At 42.7% G+C, this 15,968-nt stretch overlaps 1 protein-coding gene across 1 annotated transcript in view; it reads left to right on the top strand.

Annotated features, from left to right (window-relative positions):
- Window positions 1–15,499, top strand: part of LOC144772768 (purine nucleoside phosphorylase LACC1-like) — an 87,320-nt gene extending 71,821 nt beyond the window's left edge. The window contains exons 5-6 of the mRNA XM_078657319.1: window positions 3,202–3,427; window positions 14,453–15,499. Of these exons, the coding sequence (XP_078513445.1) occupies window positions 3,202–3,427; window positions 14,453–14,603 (377 nt within the window). The 3' untranslated portion in view covers window positions 14,604–15,499. The remainder of the gene's footprint in view (window positions 1–3,201; window positions 3,428–14,452) is intronic.
- The last annotated feature ends 469 nt before the right edge of the window (window positions 15,500–15,968 follow it).

Below are 15,968 nucleotides of genomic sequence, written 5' to 3'. Positions count from 1 at the left end.
CTATTGGTTCACCGTCGCCAACCCCTTGATACCAAATACACAACACATACAGAAGGAGCATAACAATATCTAAAGCAAATCTGTACAAAAAATGTATTTCTCAACTTTCTATTTAAATGTTGAGTCCCAAGAAAAAATCTTCCAGTCGACTACTTTGTACTTCTTGTTCTTTATTTTGATTATTCATCAATATCAGCCAACTTCTCATAATTAAATGCACTCAATAGCCGACGCGTTTCGTCCCTAACCGGGACATTATCAGGGCTCCTGCCACATCCAAATTTAGGCGAATAAGTGTGTTTCAGAATTCTTATTTTATATTCTTATCGTTGTAAATGTAGGAGTCAATTCCCCCTGGTGCCGTTCTAAGGTTTCTTTATCTGTTTTGCCTCTGTACCACCTATCCGTGATGTTCGTTCTTGCCGCTGGTGGACTGTCGGTCCCTGAGTCGGGCCCCTTAGTTCCAAAGAATGAGCCCAGACTTGCTGAACGCCACCTCACTGGCGCGTTAGGAGTTTTATCCTCTAATACCACTGGTGGCTCTGTGCACTGCTCCTTTTGGGCGTTAACGTTGTTTGCTGCTTCACTTGTATTTATTTGTGCTTTGGATTTGGGTTATCTCCGGTAGGATGTAATTCTGTGGGTACAAAGCTTTCGGTAACGAGCCCACTGACTGGGACATTCTTTTGTTGCTTGTAACTGTTTTGATGTTCTGTGCTTGAGACACCGGAAGCACTGAAAGCACCGAGGGAGCGTAAGATAAAGATGGTGTAGATGGAATCAAAAAGTCTGTGATCTTGTATTTTTCAAGCCCTGGTATTATCTTCTGCTTCTTGGAGGTGGGAGCGCTGGCCTTTTTGTCTTCCACCTCTACTTTTTCTTCATCGGAGGAATCGAATTCTCGTTCGCTCATATTTCTGCGATGTTTTAGGTTCCTTTTTTTTTTTGTTTGTGAGGTCTGCTCTGACTCTTCCTGACCTCATAGTGGGGAAGGAGTGCACGGAGTGCAATTGTAAGAGCGACTGGTTAGTGGGCCTGACACCCCCTTCTTTTTTTTTTTTTTTCTCTCCTTGGCTAACGTCAAGTTAGTTGGCTCGATGGGGGATGGAAGAACGCAAAATCTGAGGGGCAATTTTACAGCCCCGTGCCCCCGCCGGGCAGTAGGCGTGGCTGCGGGCGAGTTGCTTGCTTCTTGTGGGATTCCTTGGGCTTACTCGGCGGAGTAAATGGCAGCAGTGGGTGTTGAAGGATGGATAATAGGTGTTAGACGGCACCCCCCCCCTCCCCTGCAGCTGCTGGCGAAAGGTCTATGGGGGCTGTCAAGGCTGTGAATAGTGTACTAGTGGGCAACCAGTAACAACTAACTGGCGTACAGGTCACACCAAAAAAGCAGGGGGCTGGGTACGAGCGGAGCACTCAGGGGTGCCGCGGGCAAGCTCTGACCTAGTCAGGGCAGCCTTGACAACCCCCCAGGCTCTTACTTTGCAGCTGCCTCTATCGGCAGCCGCGCTCGTGTCTTAGTCCAACCCCTCTCACACACCTGAAGGTCGCCCTTGGCTCGGCCTCACCTCACCTCACCTCACCTCACCTCCTTTGCTCCTTTTGCTGGAGGCTATGATGTGAAAGTGGGTTGAGGCACGCTCGCTCTCCCAAGCCGCCTCTGACGCCTGTGTTCAGTCGCCCCACGCTGCCTGAGTCTGCACCTGCCGCCTGCCCTCCAGGGGTTTGTCAGATCCGTAGCGGAAACGCGGAGGGCGCCTTCGGTCGCGGCAGGTCAGAGGGCAGGGGGGGGGGGGGGGGGGGGCTGGCTCGGGTAGCGCGGCTCGGCTCGGCTGACTCGAGCTCCGCAGCTACTCTGAGAGCTCTGCACTCGCACCTCCCTCGCAGAGCACCGGACATCCAACGGCCGCACAGCCTCGTGTCAAAGAACCCCTTGGTATGAGATTGATAACTCTTTAACCATTAGGGTAACAATTTTCTCCTCAAGATCCGTCCCAAAGCTCTCAATGAATAGACAGACCGTTCCGAAAAAACTTGTCTTTCAATCTCTAGCCAGGATCAATCTCTTTTTAAAAACCTTTGTGGCATATCTAATCCTGTCTTCTGACTGAGTTATGATATCCAATTACCATATGTTTTCCTTTCAAATCTATTAAGTCCTGCTCCTGCTCTCAGATCCTGACCCCAATTTCCAAAATCCTCTTCTTACTAATGCAATTGACATCCAAATCATATCATAACAGTGTTATCCAAATTTCATTTGCGTTCCTTGTTCCCGGCCCAATAAATCCGGCATGCCGAGCTACATTGACAACTTCCTTAGCATGTACTTTTCAGGCATTAGGCCATATTGACATCAGAACATGTCCTGTTTCTGTGGCTGGCAAATGCTAAGCAACAATGCTGTCGGGCCCTGAGATCTGTCAGTAGCATTTGATGGAGTTGACCCCACAGCTTGAAAGGACATCAGGGATAGGTGCGAACAGAACAGCAACTAAAAAGAAAATGACATTTCTTTTGGAGTGCTCCCAACAGTTGGCCTAACTCCCCTTCACATTGCCTCACCTCCCCAAAGCAGTTTTCTGTAAGAGCTACCTCGGCTTCTCCTTTAGTCAGCTCCTCTTAACATTTGGTCTACATGAATGGCGGGTACACTACTTTTCTGCCTTATTTGTATACAAAATGGAGGAAGGCTGAACAGACCATCACTTGCTACAAAAATGTTTTCTCTGCCGTTACTAAGTTTCTTTGAACGACAGGTGGCCTTGAAAAAATCTAGTCATCCTTGCAATGTATAAGCTGATGCATTTGTCCAAGTACCGTTCTGTTTGCCTGCAGATATTTCTGTTTTCCTACATATCAACATAGAAGCTGATGCATTTGTCCAAGTACCGTTCTGTTTGCCTGCAGATATTTCTGTTTTCCTACATATCAACATAGCAGAACTAAATTGGAAGTTAATAAAAACCCTGGATGATCAGGGAATATTGTGTTGGTTTTTAAAAATGAAGTTGATGATCTATATTAAAGTGGAGGGGATCTTCTAATATTTTAATTATTTATCCAGTGTAACTACATTATTTAAGTGGAATAACGTAATTTACTGGTGGTACATGCACTATTTTAATGCTTAACATCTTTGATTGTTTTCTAAAACTTAAAAAAAACATGATTTGATTTTACATTCCTGTTGTGTTCCAGGGTGGAAAGGCACACTTCTTGGAATTGCAATGGCAACAGTAAATTCAATGGTGAACGAATTTGGGTGCAGTGTGAAGGACATACTTGCTGTTCTGGGCCCATCTGTTGGTCCATGCTGCTTAACTTTGCCCAAAGAAGAAGCCAGCGCATTCCATGCAATTGACCCAAATTGTGTACGTCTTTTTGAGTCACCAGCACCTTATGTCGACATACGAAAAGCAACAAGGTGAGTGTTTTCTTTTACTATAAGTTCATTTTAATTGGCCACTGGTGTCTGGGCTCAAAGTGATTTCTATTGACCTAATTAGCAGAGAATGTGATTTTGTCAAGTTTCTATTAGGGGATCTTCGGCCTAAGTGTGAATCCTGAATTTATCAGATAACCAAATTTTAACCTTGGGAAAATCACTTTGTCCTTGTGCCTCAGTTTCCTTAGCCACCAAAAGTGGAAGCTTCCAGTGCTGATTATCTTCAGTGTGTTCTGTATGGGAAACACTGATTTGTTCCATGTATGTTCAAAGCAGTCTTGGTAAATTTTAGGTTGTGCCATGGTATTGCAGGGGAAGCCAATATTTCTTTGAATTTCTTGGTATACAAGCAGTCTTCATTGCTTAAGTTACCTCTACCTTAGTTCATCTGCCTCCAATTTCTCACACATATCCTCCTTTAGCTCTTTCAAACCCATCTGCCTCAATTTTAAAGTAAAGACACATGCCTAAGATGAAGTTGGGGTTGGCACGGCAGTAGATAAAGTTTTTGTTTGATTTGATATAGTCGTCTTATTTGTTTACTTATGTATATAAGACAGGAGAATGAGGGGGCAGACTGCCTTCCTCACCTCCATCCAAGAAATGTAACCTTCCTCAGACCCACAATATCAACTATCAGCAGATATTTAAGAGAACGGCCTAGTCTGTAATTTGAGTTACAGACTCTAGCATCCTCCCTGACTTGAAAAAGAAATTAGATTTCAGGTTTCCCTGACACTACCTCAAGGGATGCCATGTGCAATATAGTAAAAGTCAGATTAGGTGCCCCCCCCCGTTTAGAACACTTTGCTTACAGTTCTTCAAGTAACGATAACTTTGTTAGTATGGCAGTGAAGTATAAACTATGAAACTAAAAACAAGAAAATAGTTAGAGATTTGGAAAAATAATCTGTTTCTAAAAATATTATTTTGATAGGATCCCACATCTTCAGGTGATACAATTGTTGAATAACTTTCTTGCTTACAATCCACCCTTTTATTTTTTTATTGATTGCTCCCATCTCGTGAAAAAAGAAATTGAGATACTGTCAGTCAGATTTTGTTTGCTTCAGATTAATTTCTGTTGTACCCATATTCTACAACCTTAAGGTATCCATTACTTCTGAAATTCATCGAAGATTATTGAATTACTGTCAGACTCTTTTCTGACCTGGCTGCTTCAGGATCCGTAATCTAATTCCTAAAGGCTGAGGGAATTGGATTATAGTTGCCACCTATGTGAAGAAGCCTAGTGCCTGAGAGAACTATTGGGCTGTGATCATCACAAGTTCAAAAGCCTGTGCCTGTGCCTGCTGAATTATGTTCTTTGTTGAACACTTGAGTATGCATTTTGACACTCTGACTAACGTACTGTTGCGTGCTCCTTGGGTACACTGAGCCAGCTCTTCCCAAATGCTACGTCTTTGAATTGCTGTCGCAATCCGTCATGGCTGCAGTAGACACTGTTCAACCCATGTGCAATTATAGCTGCTGGCACGCTCCTACCTGGCAGCTACTACATAAGCCTCATCTCTGGTCTATAACCCATTATTCAAGATTTGAGAGTCTTATTTCCTTTATCAATCTGCTTGTGCATCTCCTATGAGGATGACGTAGCCAGTGTTTACATAAAGATCCCGTTATCAGCAGGAGTGATGCTGATGCCTTCTGTGGTATTTCAGTGTAATTTAGTCTGTCCAATGTTCCAAGTGGCCTTGGATTTTTACCAATTAGGAATTGCAGTTCTTCACGGTTTTTTCCAACTATTTATCTGTTTCGCTGCTGTTTACATGTGTGCTGTTATTCAAGTGTTAGACAAAGCTGAAGAGACTCTGGTGACCTTATTGGTTGAGATGTTATTTTATGTTAAAGGAGTTTATAGAGTGCATAGCTACCCAGAGGTGTCCTGTCGCTGGCTCTTAGATATAACAGCTTGATCCCTGCCTGGACCCATGTTATTAAATAGCCATGTTTTTAGTTCCTTTCTGAAGGTGAGATGGCTGGGAGAGGATCTGATATGCTCCATGCCTTTATTGTGCCTAAGATGAAACTGCTATCTCCCCAGCTCGCATTCTTGAACTTGTGTGCCATTAAAGTCTTTGCAGTTGAGGAGCGAAGTGTTCTCTTTGGTGAGTACCATCTAAGGCTCTGCCTAAGATGGTTAGGGACCATATTATGGAGGGCCTTGAAGGCCTTGCACAAAGCTTTAAAAGAAATGGGACGCCTAATCGGCAGCCAGTGTAGCTGTCGAATTTTGGCTGCGACAGATTTGAACCTAGGTATTCCAAGGAGCAGTCTGGCTGCAGCATTTTGCAGCATTTGCGGTGTTTTTAGATGCTGTTTCTGCTTATTAAGGTAAAGCCTGTTGCAGTAATCTACTTTCAACATCACCAGTGAGGTCCCCACTGTATTTTGTGCCTGAAAAGGAAGGAATTTAATATTTTTTTTGATCAACCTAAGCGTGACAAACGTGCAAGCAGTGACTGCATTTACCTGGTCTCCAAAGCAGAGTTTGTTGTCCATAAGGACTCCCAGGTTTTTGGCTTTCCTCATCGGCACTGGCAGAGGACCTAATTCGTCTTCCCACCAAGATGGTCTCCAGAAAAAAGTGTTGTTGCCAAACAGGATAACCTCTGTCATTTCTACATTCAATTTCAAACAGTTGTTGTTCATCCAATTGCTAACCGCCCTCATACAGGCTGCAAAAGAATAGGAGGGAGATGAGTGCAATTTACCCGAGAAGGGATACAGACTAGTAGCCACAGGTTTATGCAGGTAGGTGATAGGAGCCTTCATGCAGGTGACTTCTTGGCTATGTCATTCTCAGATTTATCCATGGCCTCTCTCAGGCTTATTGAGAGCCTGCTGGATAAGAGGGTGAATTGGGTGAGATTCCCGGATTCAAAGTATGGGTAGTATTGAGCTAGTGGGTGAGCCCCTGTTTTTCAGATTATTACAGAGGACTTTTAGGAGTTAAAGGAGGTGGGTGTTGTGTGAGGGAATTAGTAGACTGACCTTTAACAGATGCATATCCTATTCCCAGGAAGGAAGTAGGCGAGGTACAGAGTTTACAAAAGAAATCCTGCTCACAGAAAATAAAACCCATTCACATAAATTATTTACTAAAGTCGCTGTGAATTTAGTTGGTTAAAACTGAGTGAAGTATTTTCTTAGGAACTTGTCAACTAAATTTTTAGTTGCCAACCTAATTTACCAAATGTAATCAAACCTGAATTTCATACAGATTGTATTGGTAGTGATTTTAGTGGGGGTATAAAGCCTTTGTGGGGCTTTGGATGGAAATGTTCACTTGGTGGCAGAAAAGAGCCATTCATAAAGTTTTTAAATAGCAAAATAATGTTTAATCCCAAGCTCAATAGTGTGAGCCAGTTTTTTATTGCTAATACAGTGTGGCGCCGCGGCCAGGGCGACTGACGCTGGAATCTGGGGATCACTGTTCGATCCCCGGCTTCGGCGGCAGGTTAGCCCAGCACCATGTGACTCTGGGCAATACCTTGCTTAATCTTCCCAACGGCCCCCAGCGCCTAGAGACCCTAACGGGTGATTGTGCGCTTTACAAATGTGGATTATTATTATTATTAATACAGTGCACTAAAGTTGTTATATTCATCAGTTCTGTCTTTCCTGTTCTGCATAGAATGGGTGCATACATAGAAACACGGAATAGTACTATACAGACTTAGCACGACAGACACCAACACATTCGAGGGAGATTAAATGGTTGCAGATGATTTAATCCCTGGCAGGTTTCTGAGCTCGAGACACCTTTTCCTGGTAGTTGTCATGCTGCCTCTGGAAAAAAAATGTGAGGCTGACTCCAGAGTGTCATTAACAACAATAGGTGTACCACCCAAATGTATTTAAATTAAAGGGAGACCAGGCTGCTTGGGGCACACCTCACTTTTGCATATTGGCATGAGGTCTACATGTCTGTGGTTTCATTGGGTTTTCAGCTCCAGTAATTGTTGTTCAGTTGTTCAGTTCAGTTAGGAAAATCAAGCGCTCGAAATCTGAATTCTTTAGCCTCCAGTTGGACCAAGCAAAAAACCGACCAAGAAAACTGTTCGAACTAGTCAAAACACAAACCAAGATGCAACCCTTACAATCAAACAGCACAACAAGCGATATTCCACACTGTGAAGACTTTTCTGCTTTCTTTAAGCTAAAGACCGACAACATAAGAAGTGATCTCCTCAATGATGCAAGCCGATACTCCAGCCCCATCAGCATGACTACCACTCAACTTAAAAACAACGCATCATGGACGTCCTTCGACACCTACTCTGAAGAAACAATTCACAAACTGCTCGGCACCTTGAAACCCTCTAATCACTTCACAGACCCCCTACCTGCTAATGCTGTAAAAGACTTCTCCCCCCTGCTCCTCCCACTCTGGACTAAAATCATTAACAGCTCCCTTCAACAAGGACTCATCCCAGACCCCCTCAAGGTGGGGCAAGTCACGCCTATACTCAAGAAACCTACAGCTGACCCGGCTGACCTAAACAATTACCGCCCTATCACCAATATCCCCACCTTGGCCAAACTGCTGGAAAAATGCGTACAACTCCAACTGACAAAACACATTGATCAGTTTGACCTCCTCAACCCTCATCAATCAGGCTTCCGAGCGAAACACAGCACGGAAACGGCTATGACGCACATAATTGATGACGCCCTCCAAATCCTTGATCGCAATGATTCCTGCCTCCTCATCCTTCTTGATCTCTCCTCAGCATTTGATACTGTCAAACATGAGAACCTACTGGAGCTGCTAAATACCAGAATGGGTTTATCCGGAACTGTTCTCAAATGGTTCACCTCCTTCCTACATAACCGGTCTCAGAAGTTCAAGATCAACAACGTGCTGTCCTCACCTGTGCCTGTAACTTTAGGCGTCCCACAAGGATCTTCCCTATCCCCCACATTGTTCAATCTCGTCATGGAACCACTCACCACCTTGCTTCAAGCATCTAATGTACACTTCCATATGTACGCCGATGACACTCAACTTTACCTCAAGCTACAATCCCCGGAAGACATCAAACTTCTGAACTCCACACTCAGAAACACCCAATCATGGCTGGCCGATAATCACCTCAAACTAAATGCTCTGAAAACTGAGTTCATTCTGATCTCACCTCCTGCGAAAATTGCCATCACCCAAACCTGGCTCAATCCCCTAACTGCGCTCAATGTCCAACCCACCATCGTGGAATCTGCGAAATCCTTAGGCATAACACTTGACGCCAAGCTCAACATGCAGCAGCACATTAGCAAAGCAACTAAAGGAGCTAATTTCCAAATCAACACTTTGAGGAAACTTAAACCCTTCTTCCCAGCTAAGGACTTCCAAACTACTGTACAAGCCCTAGTCATCCCTCGCATAGACTATGGAATTGTGGCCCTCAGCGGACTCCCCCTTTCAACAACCGCACCCCTAAGAGCGTCCTTGAACGCTGCCACGAGACTCATCACTGGTTCAAGAAAACATTCGCATATATCCCCTGACTTAAAATCCCTGAACTGGCTGCCTTTTGAAGCCAGAATACAGCTGAAAATTGCCGTTATGACACACTCGGCCGTAAACCACAAGTCACCCAACTACCTCACTCAAAAGCTGACTATATCAGGAGGCTCGAGATCCAATAGAAGTACAAAAAATCTACTCCTGAAACCTCGTAGATTCCGGAAGGAAAAAACATACAAACGCTCCTTCTCAGGAATGGCACCCAGGATCTGGAATGCACTCCCTCCTGAAACCAGGCTTATCTCCTCCACTGCATGTTTTAAGAAAGAGGTAAAAGCCATCCTTATGGCCAAGTTCACCTGAACTCGACTGTTGCTGGATCAAAGACTTTCCACCGCTTTTGTATTATTGGTTACCTGATTGTTTATTGGTATTATAGTTGTACATGATTGCTATCCTATTATGCTACTCACTTACTACCGACTACTATATTGTACCCAATAGTTTGTTTAACCACCCTTTTGTTGCCCCTACCCCTTGTCTATGTAATTTTTAAGAAAGAGGTAAAAGCCATCCTTATGGCCAAGTTCACCTGAACTCTATTGTTGCTGGTTCAAAGACTTTGCACCGGTTTTGTATTATTGGTTACCTGATTGTTTATTGTTATTATATCTGTACATGATTGCTATCCTATTATGCTACTCACCTACTACCGACTACTATATTGTACCCAATAGTTTGCTTAATCACCCTCCTGTTGTCCCTACCCCTTCTTTCTGTAAAGCGCTCTGATATCTGCAAGGATCTTGTTCGCGCTATATAAAACTTTGAATAAATAAATAAATAAATAAAATAGAAATTTCCACCTTATAAAATTAGTTAAACCTGCGAGGAAAACATTCAAAACATGGATCGTTATAGTCATTAAAAAATGTATCTTAATATCCACCATTTGTCATTTCAGTCAGTTATCTGGAGCTTCCACATGAAAACACTGACATATTATGACAAATGGAATGTAGCTGGAGCATGAAATCCACATTTCAGTCTTTACTCGCCATTGCGACTTTTAGGTCTTAAGTACAGCCCTTTTTAGGTTTCGCCCTGCAATCGATCGCGAAGCGATCGTCGCAGCGAAACCTATTGTGATCGTTTCTGCTTTCAAGGAGTCAAGGGAGACAGGAGACAAGTGATGTGCACGCGCAACCTTCCGAACTAGGATCAGGTAGCGCGCGCTTCCTGTCTCCCATGGCTCCTTGGAAGCAGGCACACACACGCACCCACACACACACACATACCCCCCCCCACCGCCAGGCATACACACAGTCACACACACACACACACATAGAGATCCCCCCGCCGCCGCCGCGCATACACACACGCAGGCACACACACATAGAGAACCCCCCCGCCGCCGCGCATACACACAGGCACACACACACACACACAGAGAACCCCCCGCCGCCCGCATGCACACACACATACATACAGAACCCCCCGGCGCTCACACACACATCCCGTACCTCGGCTCGGCGTGTCTTCTCATCACAGCTAGCGCAGGGACAGCCAACGTGCACGAGCACGGCGACGGCGTCTCCTGCGCTACAACCGTGGTTTCAGTTTCGCGGCCGAACCTTGTATTTACTAGAGCGCGGTAATGCCTCGCTGCACAGAACATCCCTCCAACATCCCAGACATAAACCAGAGCAATGCCGTGGCTGGTTTCACTTTTCACCGTGGCTCCCCTCCAGTGTCCCAAGCTGCAAACGCGCTGGTGATTTTTTGCGCGATGTTTGTGCAAAACGGTAATTGCAGTGGCAACCTCGGGGAAAAAATTAATATACAACATTGAGGAATCGATTGTCAAAGTGTTTGTTTTTTAAGTATTAAAGGATTGATTCATCGCAGAGAACTAAGGAAAGGCTTTTTTCTTTTTTTTAATCCAGAGATTCAATTATATTAATCACAGAATTAAAGCATTCGTCCTTTTCCGTTTTGCACTCAAGGTCTTTAAATGCACTTAACAAGAGCCTGTTCGTGTGAGGCATCGCTCATTTCACGCAGCCCAGCCCACCGCTTACACACACTGCCCTTTAATGCCCAATCCAAAGATCAGCCGACATTTTGGTAACTTTTCACAACCTCAACTCCAGTGTCAATTCACTAACAGCACACGTTTGTTTTTAGCAAATGCGTAAGGTTCGGATTGCTGGTATTTAGATTCAGGTGATTATGTCTCCTGACATCCTTTAGGACAGTTAAAATACATCGGAACCCGACCCGGGCTAGTGTTCTGCTCCGTGGGATAAGATCTTCGCAGGGGTATTTATAGCGCCTACTACCACTCGCTAGGCGCTGGGTGTTTAGAGCGCATATTTTCGGGGTTCCTTCTCGGAGGAAAATAGTGAACTGAACGGAAATATTCTTAGCGATCTGAGAAACATAAGAATAACATCTTATTTGAATACATTCAATGTGGTAATATTATGAGAATATAAACTATTTTACAATTTGACTTCGAATCGCGGTATAACTATGGAATTGTTGCAAAATGTTTACAATACAATTGTCAAGGTGTAGACAATTCAGCTTCCGAGAAAGTAACTTACGCTCATCTGTATCGAAAATATTTGCTAATTCAATATTTCAAAAATTCAAATGAGCTTATAACTCAACCATCCTGTTTATTATTGAAGATACGGTTCGGATACTAAGTACTTTGTCATTTATGTATTAAACATTGGAATAAAAGAGGAAACGCAGCAACCTCAGATACCTAACGTCTGCGAGTGTTTAAACACCTGTTGAGTGTTGCTCTGTGTTTGGCTGTATAGGTGAATAAATACATTTAAGGGGTTGGCATTACGTTCGTGTTTGTAAACATTAGCATATACACACTTTAAAAGATTTCCAATTCAAGCAAGGTCAATCCTGCTCTGAACGTGAACAGTGCGGCTCTGACCAAATTGTGAAATGCAAAAACAGGGCATGTACTAAGACATAAACGTGGAACTACAACTGTGTAGCAACTGCTTCGCAGAAAAGCTCAATACCCTTGAAAAAAAAATTCAATTGTATTTATATAGCGCTTACTAGCCCTGAAGCGGCATTGATTCGCCTTGCAGCTTGTCTGACGTGCTGTCAGAAATAAGCTGCAAAGAAAAAAAACAATTATGTGCCTTGGAATTTCTCCCTCAGTGAACATTTTTTACCCTAATCAATCGTTCTCATGACACAAACTTGAGATATGGGCTTTGACAGCTGAGCTGAGATATGGTCCAAGGAAATCCAAGAAAATCTGATGAACATATATTACATTCTTATACACACGGAGCGTAACTATCTATAGTACATCAGGTACTGTGGCTCTGGCGCCCACAGGCGCGAAAGACCCAATCACTCAGATTATCGCAGTGTTTTCGTATACAAATGCGCGCAAGGGGCATGGTTCCTTTATTTGCCCCACACACCGTTGCTAGGCAATAGAACACTGTAATCGTCCCGTAGGCAGGCTTTTACATTGTCATGGTTACTTACCTACGACCCCTCTACCTATCTGATTGCTATGAAAAACCTGTGACCAATAAAATACATTTATATAACTCCGTTCCCCTCTGCCCCCTACAGCCATTGAGCTCATGTTGCGTGGTTATTAACTGTCACAGTCCAGGAATAGCGGCTTCTGTGGGTTAGGAATGCTGTGCCCTGGCAGAGATGCGCGCAAGCCCTGTTACTGCAATATCCGGAATCGGCCGCTCAGGACTGGGGGGCATTCGAGAGATTTATGCGAGTCTCAGTACTGGAACGGTACGGGGGTGATGTATCAGTGTGAGGACTGAGGTGCCCCAGCGGAGCTGTGTATTCAGGCCTGATACGGGTCAGAAAATATCCTCGGGGTCAGTGAGAGGTTCATTATGGAGAGAGCGTAGAATGCATTCGCCCAAAGAACAACCCCCCTTCCTCCACACCTCTACAATGACCCTCTTCGCAGTTTACTCGCCTCCCCCTGGGAGGAAGCCTTCTCCAGAGAAAAGGGAGGGGCACCCAGAAACCAACAATTGAAGGGCAGGATAACACCCCCATACTCTTCAGTCTCTGCATGAACTTCCTCCTCCCCAAACTGCGGCGCCCCTATTCCCTCCTCTGAACCCCGCCAACATCCGTGGCAAACACCTTCCCGCACTCTAACACTTAACCCTAGTGCAAGGGTTGAAAGGGGGAAACTAAGACTGTCGGCTGCCTTTTTTTTAAATTCGCCCTGTTTGTGAATTCTCACAGGAGAATGAACAGAAAAATGAAGGGGAGAGACCTAGCTTTGCACTCTCAAAGTAGGACTCCACCTAGGGCTGCCACCTTTCCAAGAGAAACATTCCGGTCATGTATTGTTGTTTTAAGAGTCTGCAAAGAACGGGACGTGATACTAAATACGACTCTAAATAACTAGCATTGGCATAGCAAATAGGTCTCGCTTTTGGGACCGTATAAGTATTTAGTTATGCAGCACAATATACTTGGTGCAACAACATCAACTGTTGCATGGTTAAACACTTATAAAGCCCTACAGGCGAGACCTATTGGCTATGCCAATGCTTGTTAAATATTGAGTATGTCCTCTGATTGGCCTTGAAAAAGCAAGGGATGAGGATGTTGCTTGGAAAGGAGTGGATCTAAGGTGGATCTATGAAAAGTATATTTTTTAATTAACTTTATTAATACAGAGCACGACTGGACTACTCTTAAGCATTTACATTTTTACTCAACAATTGGATTTGAGAAAGTAATTGCCACATTAATGAGTTCTAACTATAAAAGGTTTGAGTAGTCTGTCACTGTTTCTTAAACTTTTGACTTCTATGGACCCCCCACTTAATCATTACTGGAATCCGGGGATCCTGGCCTAAGCAATTTGATTATTTGAACTGCAAAACAATACACAAAAATGCAAAAATATGCATTCATCAAACAAATATAAAAAAATGAAATATTTGTATTTATTTTATTTATTTAACATTTGTTTTTAATTTAATGGGAAGGTTGGAGCTTTCTAAATTGAAAGAGGCCACCCATACTCCATATTATATTATGTTTGATGCATTTATACTGCTCCGCCAAATCAATCCAAGGATACCAAGTTAATTTTTAGTCTCCAATTTCAAATTCCTTTACTTTTACAGAGCGTTTTAAAATGTTAATTTAATCTGTTAATGTTACTTAATGTAAGGTTAAGAACTACTAGCCTATGTTCATCCTATTGAGATCATTAAAGTATTTTTTTTAAAACCAATATTGTCTTGTATAATATCTACATTTAGTCTATCCTTAGATCATAATTGACTGCACTAACTGTTACTTCTAAATAACTTTGCTTCCAGTAAGATAATTTTATCCAGATTGCATTACAAACACATTTTTTAATTTACAATTTAAAGAGCCAGTCTTGTTTTAGCCATGTATTTTATTATGGTGTACATCAAAAATGTTACATGTTAATATGTGCTTTTTTTTTTCTTCAGAATTCTTCTGGAACGTGGCGGAATTCCAGCCGAGAATATTCAAGATGACCTCACACTCTGCACCTCATGCAACCCTGATTTGTTTTTTTCAAGAATCCGCGATGGTCTAGATTTTGGAACTCAGATTGGCTTCATAACATTACAAAATTAAATCTAATCCTCAGTCTTCTAGGCCTCTATCTGTAATTGGTAACCCTGCCCTATCACTGGTCCTCACGGTCAGTTCTGAGTCATATCAAGTACCATGAGCAACTGTGAGCAGTCTGCTCTTGACCAGACAAGAGCGCATGTGCACTTTACTCAGTTGACAGGGTTGTGGAGTCATTGAACATATCTTAATTACACTATCCCATAAAATAAAAAGGTTTTGTTTGTGAAAAGAAAAAGAATTGGAAACAGTAACTTTGCTTTCCTTCGTTATTACGCTAGTTGTGTCAGCCTTGGCTCTACTTTGTGTAAGTCAGTAGCTGGTTTAATCATTGATAAAATAAGGGACTTGATAGGTCACTGGCTGCTGCTTACTTTTTATATTCTGTTATATTCAAACAGGATTCATGTGACATAATGAAGAACCTGTCGGGGTGGAGCTGAAAACCAACTTATATTGCCAGAGTGCAGAAGCCCATATTTGTTGGTATCACTCACCTATGCTTTTTATGGTTGCTCTCCAATTGATTAATACAGAGCTGGATTGAGCCTTGATTGAGACTTCGTGTTTTGCAGCCATACCAATTTAAATAGCTTTAAAGTGTTCCTTTTATATTGCTTTTTATATGTATTCACCTTTCAATGAGAGCCACAAACATTTAAAAATAATCATAAGTGTTTCAGTAGTGCGCAATATAAAAGTCTTTGTCCGCTAGCAAGGCATATTTGTAAATTGTGCTTTAAATATTAACTGAATTAAATCTGAACTGTATAAAGATGTTCACCTGTTTTTGAGATGTTAACGATCTCAGGTATTGTACTTTCACATATTGGTTACTGTAACAAGCAAATGTTAAAACGGCAAAAAAAATAAACCGGTAATTCGACGTCTACTAATAATGTGTATAGTACGTATATGATAGATTGAACCATTTTTGCAGTATCCAAAATGAGGTAAATACTAGGATATCTTTATAATTTAGATTATTAGATATTACAGAAAGGTCCATAGTCTGGTTGATTAATTACCTCTGATTGTTTACCATGTTCCCACTACCTGTGTTAATTGTTTTACATGCACAAAAGATGTGGGTGAGCTGTTCAGTGTCCTTTTCTTCCTTTTTCTTCTTTTGTTAGCAGCATCTTATAGGTAATTATTTTCATCCCTGAGGAAAGTGCCCAGTGGAGGTAAGGGATTAGTTCACATGAAAAAGGTTGTGCAAATTCCATTTTAACAGTTGATGCTTTACAAAGCATTTTCATTTCAACTTGGAACTGGCTCGACCTGCAGCATGAAACTTCTAGATTCACAGGTGGAACATTTTACAACGATCTAATCATTGGCCCTGGAATACCACTCTGTTTGTTA

This window comes from Lissotriton helveticus, chromosome 8 (assembly GCF_964261635.1).
Source record: "Lissotriton helveticus chromosome 8, aLisHel1.1, whole genome shotgun sequence".
Classification (NCBI taxonomy): Eukaryota; Metazoa; Chordata; class Amphibia; order Caudata; family Salamandridae; genus Lissotriton; species Lissotriton helveticus.
This window is presented reverse-complemented; position numbering and strand designations above follow the sequence as displayed.